Below are 6,824 nucleotides of genomic sequence, written 5' to 3'. Positions count from 1 at the left end.
CACCTTTAAAACGTGCAACAAAATCTCGAACACACGAGCAATCAAGCGGAGAGCTCAGTTCCCACTGTGAGAGTTAGTATACTCTTGTGAACAACTGCACCTCTTTGGCAATGAGGCCACCTTTTGTTGCCAAAGCATCAGAGTGTCTACTGCGTGAGAGTAGTTGACACTGCATGAAAATCTTCGAGCAGTGCTATGCACTCAGTAGTTGTTGCTCTGGTATAGCTAGTCGGAATCACTCCACGAGATCTGTAAGCTAGCCGACAAGGTTTAAAATTAACAGCTTTATTGCAAAGAAGTGACGATTCATTTAATACAGAAATGACCGAACTTTCAAAGAAACCTGTTTATTTACACAAAAACAAAAAAATGAAGACAGATGCACACACAAAGCTCCCCTCCCCACCAAAGCATGTCAATGTGACAGTGAATGATGCCTAAGCATGAACCCTACAAGTGTCCCAGTGATGAGTGAAAATAATCATTGAAAAAGGTACAATGAAGCAAATATTTCCACAGCCCGCCGTTATATCCTTAAGACAGATTTACAAAGACTGAGAAAATATGGCTCAGGCATACGCGTCTGCTGTCAGCTATGAGAAAAGTCCAATTGGCCAAATCCACTAATCACAGCAACTACCTGGCACAGTTCATCATGCACAAGCAGGTGGCAGCAGTGTGGTAGTAATCGTGGACTGCAGAGTGCACTGCTTGCCCATGCTGCCTAGTGGCCTGGAGTTGGTAGGGCGAGTCACAGCCAAGGAAAACTTAAATATTCAGCAAGTCGTACTGTGCAGCAGGTTGGATACTACAGAGTGGGCAACACCGTTACTTGTCGGGCCAAACAGCAGTGTGGCATCTGTTGTGCGCATGTTAAGAATTGCTCAATTCATTTTAACTATGGCTTACATAGGGTTTGGAGATTTCTGTTGCCCAGTCTTTTTTTTTTTTTTTTTTTTTTTGAGGGGCAGATGTTAAACATTCACTACAGTTCTGGTCCCACAACTAATCTAGGGTGAGCTGTGTTATACGGGCAGACAAGCAGTGGTATTCAAGAAACGCAGGGAGAGGTGGGTTCCATTCTCATACTAGTTCCAATTTTTGTTACAACTTTTCCTATCTTTGTTCCCATAATTCCTACCACCTTGATAGACACTTGCAACTCGAGAACCTGCACAGCTCAATGAAACTTGGCAGTTTTTCTAATGGCAATGCTTCGAGACTACACTGAAAATTTCATTCAGATATCTCAAGAAACAAAAGTGTGAGTGTACAAGGGTAGCCTCCACTTAAAAAAAAAAAAAAAGAAAAAAAAAAAGAAAAAATGTGGCTTTGAATACATTTGCTTCTATTGCAAACCCAGATCATTCCAGCAATTATCTTCACTCACCCATGAGGCACCGTGTATTCTACCTTCACATCCACACGGAATGATATATTTGTTTTCACCATTGGATGAATGCATACTACTTGAAAAAATCATGGCCACTCTACAACTTAGGCACAGTAAACCACGAAATCTCAACTGCCAATGCGCCTCTTCAGTAATCACAGATTGAAAACAAGCGAGAGCCAATTATGTCCGATATGACGTACCTAAACACTGACTGTTTCAGCACGGCGAAATAACACGTCTTTAGATGCTTCTACTCCTAAGCCTTGGCACAGATACTTATACTAGCTAAGTTAAAAGTACACTGAATTCCACATCGAACTCAACACAAATTTTGCTAACATACTTAAAAGTGCTACATTCTTCTCACACATTGGTCAGCACAGATAAAACTGATAGATGCAGTTTCCCTTAACTATATTATCGGCCATTTCAGAAGAAAAATACTGAAGAGCTTGATTTGCTGGAACAACCCAAGAACTACTGACAAAAACAAAACGCATAAGAAATATGCTAGGAACCTGCAGCAGCCACATGTGGCTTCCTTCGGGTTTTACATTAAACAAAGCAACCTGGGCTACAAAGTCGTTCGTTTAAGCCCTAGGCAGGCACCCTGAAACATTTGGTGAAGATGCAAATTTTAAGTGCACACAAATTGTACACCCTTCAAACAAGTAAACTCATCCTTGCTTAATCACTGGAGGGAATTTACAAGAGGGACCGGCACAGTGGAGCCTCTCCAAGATGACCATTAATGGTTATTGTCTAGTGTCCGCAGAAGCGACTAGTTTCCAAGGGCTCCATGCTCACCAGGCCCAGGCTGAACTAACTGCTTGTGGTCCTGTTGAGGGATACTAATAACCTCAGTGAGTAGGTTGACAAAAAAGGGTTCAATGCAAAAAAAAAAAAAAAAAAAATCGCCAAAGTATTTCATTTATTACCGCGGCACTCTCGACATCCCCAACTGTGCGTTCGAAAATAATTCAATTTACAGTGTTAGGTACTTGCATAGTTGGGTAAACAAAAAGCATGAATACAAAAGTATGCCTGCACAGAATTTTTACACGTGTGCTCAACAGTATCGTACAGTGAGAGTATGCTAACACACACAGCCCTTGTAATGCATGCCATATTCAACTCCTTAAATGCCAGAATCAACCCAAATTAAAATCAAATGCAAGAAGCATGTGCAGCTGCGGACTTGATATATAATATCAAGTTTTGGTAGAGCAAACCTTATCCTTGTCAAATATGATGCTATGAGTTGTCCCGCTAGTTAGGGAGTGTTTGCTCCAGTCACGCCTGACACTGCTTGCCTAATGGCTGTGCGCACTTTTTGCAAAGCAAGACGTTCCACCCAAGGGCATGTTGCAGGTGTACACAGGACAAGATGTTCCCCGCAGAGTATTTAAACCCAGCTGCATCAACTGCCACTGGGTGTTCTGCACCCATTTATGCCTGCAACCTTGCTCTTTTTCTTTCATACTGAAATGGTTAAACTCATACCATAGGGCCACTTCTGGTGTGGGCATATACACACGGTGCACTTGGTGAACACAAAACAAATAACTGTTATATAAAAGCAACATGTCAGGCCAAGACTGGTGTTTTCTTACAGTAACACCAACTTTTTTTTACACTTGCAAAAAGCAAATGCATTAAAAACTGGAAACAAAAAAAAACTTCAATCTTTAAAGCTAAAAGATTGGAGTCTCTCCAAAGCTACATATAAACACAGAGAGCTATTCTCATCACATGACACCAAAGATTTTCTTTACAACTCAGTTTATGCAAACCTGCTCATCACATTGTATAAATAATGTTTGTCACTAGCACTTATAACCTTCCATTTGTCAGCACACGGAATGGTCATAAAATGAGAAAAAAAAAAGGCAACAAAAATTCAAGAACCTCTATCAAACGGATGATGCCTCCCTGAAAGCAGGTGACGAATTATCACCATAACCTGAATTCTGCAGCCAGAACTTGGTAGCCTGCAACGAATGGCCCCACACGAACTGACAGTGACAGCAGCCACAAAGCTGTAATACATCTCAGTGTTTTTTTTTTTTTTTTTTTTTGTTTGGTAACAGGAAGCAGCAGTATGTACAGCACCAGAAAAAGCTCACCTTTAATGACCCCACAAAACTGCCAAATACAAATGCAGCAAACCACAGAAAGGAAATGCCAGACAGTTCCCTTGTGAATCAAGATGGCACACAGCTGGTGGTGAAAAAAAAAAAAAAGAAAAAGGTTGTGTCTTGCTTACAGTGTTACAGTTCAGTTGCTGAGCTGCCAGTTTTTTTCTACTCATCTTTGCTTGTGGTTCAAAAATAAATTTCTCTTTGGCTGCAACCCAAGTCAACCCAAGTACCACATCATTGTACACACACAAAACGACAGCGCTTAGTGCAACCACCAGGAAAGTCAGAAAAAAAAAAAAAAGAAAGACACCTTTAAAGTACATTTCTTGCAGGAATTACAGACTACCATTGCCTCCTTTCACTGGGGAAGCCAGTTCCAAGCTTGACTGAGACCTCCCGGGTGGTCGAGGCGCCATGTGGTGCTCCCGCAATGACTGTGACAGGTTGCCCAAGCTCAAGGACAGCGCCTCAGCCCTCTCGTGAAAAGCGCCACGCCACTGCAAACAAACAATAAAATACATCATCAATCTCCCAACTAAAAGTCACACTGTGCAACATAGCAGTATAAATAAATGCAATTACAAAAAAACCACAGCTTCACACGGGTCACCATGATTGGCCCCTAAGGACTTGCACTTGGGGCCTGCCCCAGAGCTTCTCAAGTTTAAGGTTGAAATTGGATGTTATGTTGCTAGGAGGTACCGCGGCTGTTTGCTGTGCATCAAGAGGCATAGCTTCGGCTGATCTACTTCCACTTAAGTATCTGAACACAGAACATTAATGGCCGTATTCTGAGTCTGTCGTCCACTCCATTTGTTTACTCGACTCAGCTGAGTGGAGGACAGTGCAATGCCTCTACATACGAAATTGCTTTCAAGGACCTCAACGACTGGAGGCTTGAGTGGAAGATGGATTCAGAATACGGGGGTAATTTCACACTCCCCCCATTGCACTTCCCTGGAGACAGCCTAAGAAGCAGAGGGGAGGGGGTAACAGTGATGGGATGTTTTTAAACGCATCATTCTTGGATCGTCAGTCCACAGTTAAACTAGGTAGTATTTCTGCATAAACCAAAGTCTTGGCACGGTTAAAGATAGTACCCTGAAACAAAAATTTAACCCTTTCACTGTCCCTGACGTATCGGTACGTTTTCGCATTTCCCCTCCGCAGTGTCACTGACGGACTAGTACGTCCTCAATTGCGCACGCAAAAATTCGCGCCATAGCGCAAGGCAAGTGCGCCTGGACTGTTCGCACCATCTGTCGAATCTTTCTAGTAGCTCGTATTTTCACTCGCACGCTCTCTACGACAGTGCACTGAAGTGTATGGAGCGACCATGCCCCACCTTTTATTTCTGGGGGGCTTGGCCGCTCCGCGCTGTACTCAGTGGGGATGAGCGACCATGCGGCACGCGTGCGATTACGGGTGCAAGGGTTGTTGTGCCATCCGCAACGGGTTTCTAGGCTTTTTCTTTTTTTTATTCTGTTCCCGCGTCTCCTACGGCGCGCCAGGTTAGCCCAGCACACCGTTGCCTCTCAATAGACCGAAACATGACTCAATCATGGCTTTCACTCACTCATTTCTGTGTGTTGCGCGGGCTGCTAAAAGTGCTCCCTCCATGCACGTGGTTACTTTCGGATGGCTAACCATGCGGGGCCTTTGACTGCGGACAGGAGCGATAATTCTTCGACTTTGATCCGAATACGAGCTGAGCTCGAATTCCCATTCAGAGCGTTTCTCATCTGAGGAAGGGGTGCGAGTTCCACAGCGTCAGATTCTGATGTTGAAACGGTGGGGGGGGGGGGGGTCGTCCCGGAAGCATACACAGCAAACTGAAAATATCTGGAAGAATGGCGATTTCTCACCCACGCTCTTTCCTTTCGACGTGTTGCGTTCCGGGTGCTATCATAGTCAAATCACTATGCTCCCTCCCTCATATTTCGGAAACCAAGCCGACACTGGGGGTGCGTCATGGCCAGAAACACCCAACAGTGAAAGCATTAATTGGAAAGAATAGTAGGCTTCTACATTGTGTTGGTGTACCAATTTCACCCAAATAGGTTACTTTGGCTGTACGCATGGATAATTTTTGTAAAGCTTACTCTTAAAGTCCTCGCAGAGCAAACACGCTTTACGTGTAAATTGAGCATAAGTATACTCACCTCGAAAGTAGCCTTCAAGTGGTCTTCAAGGGCTTTCTTCGCCTTCTTTAGTTCAGCACTGAAACACAAGAGAATAGTAATGAAATAAAGGAATAAATCACAGAATAAAAATATTGTCATGCGACCGGCTGCCTGACTGACAATGATAACACTTACTAGCTCTCATAGAAAGAATATGTTGACAATTTCATACTAAATAAATATATACATACGTTTAATTACAATATATGCTTAAGGGGCCATGAAGGCAAAATACAAGTTTCGTTCATTTTTTTTAAAAAGACTGCGTTGTATCAATAACAGCAATACAAATTTTATACCAAACTTCAAACAAATAATGTAGCTATTAAAGAAAACATATCAAGCAGCCGTAACTCCAGAGCAATTTTTCGGCCCTTTCTCTGACGTCATGGAATCTCGTATGTGCGATTGGCAGCCGCTGGCCTAAGCCACCCCCAAGAAACATAAACGAGAGATTGTAGTGGGGCCCCTAGTTCTGTTAATGATTGTATCACTTGCATGGCCAAGTCCAGTTAACCCGCTCATAACAATATTTTCAGTGCTGGCCCATATTACGTTACTTTAGCCCCAACATGTAGCGGGAAATTTTTGAACATTTCATGCGTTTTTTTCCCCCCAGTTAAAATAAACTTTTTTCACGCCTGGCTGAGTGAGTTACCAAAGGCTAGTTCTTTTAAACTCAACAAAGCTGTACTTTGTCTTCAAGGCCGTTTAATGAGGATGAGTAAACAATCATGCTCTTGCAGTCACAATAAGAGTAGAAAACACAGATGACCACTTCCAATGTAATTTGCTTGCCTTTTGGTGCACTTGTTCCAGCCTTGCAAAAGTGTATTTACTTTGGGCAAAAGAAATATTTTCAGTTTTTTTCTGCAGCTATCTTTTACGTGTTTGTCAACAGCTGGGACCTAGAAATGACAACTGTAGACTTACATCCTAAAATGACTAACAGTAAGCGGTGTCCATTACAGTGAGAAGCTGTGGCCTAAAGATGCCAAGGTAATTGTCGACCTGGCTCCGACCACACTGTTCATGTTGCCTGCTTACATGGCTGCAGAACAAATACGTTTTTTAAATGGAGTAAATACGCTTTTAGGGTATGTA

General features: G+C 42.9%; 1 protein-coding gene across 10 annotated transcripts in view; it reads right to left on the bottom strand.

Moving 5' to 3' along the window:
* Positions 1 to 269: 269 nt before the first annotated feature.
* The window catches only part of LOC144153617 (uncharacterized), a 31,495-nt gene continuing 24,940 nt past the window's right edge, over positions 270 to 6,824 (bottom strand). For 5 of the 10 annotated variants that reach the window (XR_013319342.1, XR_013319344.1, XR_013319348.1 and 2 more), the window contains 2 exons: positions 5,700 to 5,757; positions 3,943 to 4,034 (listed from right to left, as the gene is read on the bottom strand). Coding sequence is in view for 4 of the 10 variants with exons in the window: in XM_077685304.1 (XP_077541430.1) it covers positions 5,747 to 5,757 (11 nt within the window). In the remaining 6 variants the exon portion in view is untranslated. Of the gene's footprint in view, positions 4,035 to 5,699; positions 5,758 to 6,824 lie in introns of those variants that run through there. The other 5 variants (XR_013319341.1, XR_013319346.1, XM_077685287.1 and 2 more) reach the window with 2 other exon arrangements.

Source organism: Haemaphysalis longicornis, unplaced genomic scaffold (genome assembly GCF_048455015.1).
Source record: "Haemaphysalis longicornis isolate Haplotype H1 unplaced genomic scaffold, Haemaphysalis longicornis Haplotype H1 scaffold_1, whole genome shotgun sequence".
Lineage (NCBI taxonomy): Eukaryota > Metazoa > Arthropoda > Arachnida > Ixodida > Ixodidae > Haemaphysalis > Haemaphysalis longicornis.
This window is presented reverse-complemented; position numbering and strand designations above follow the sequence as displayed.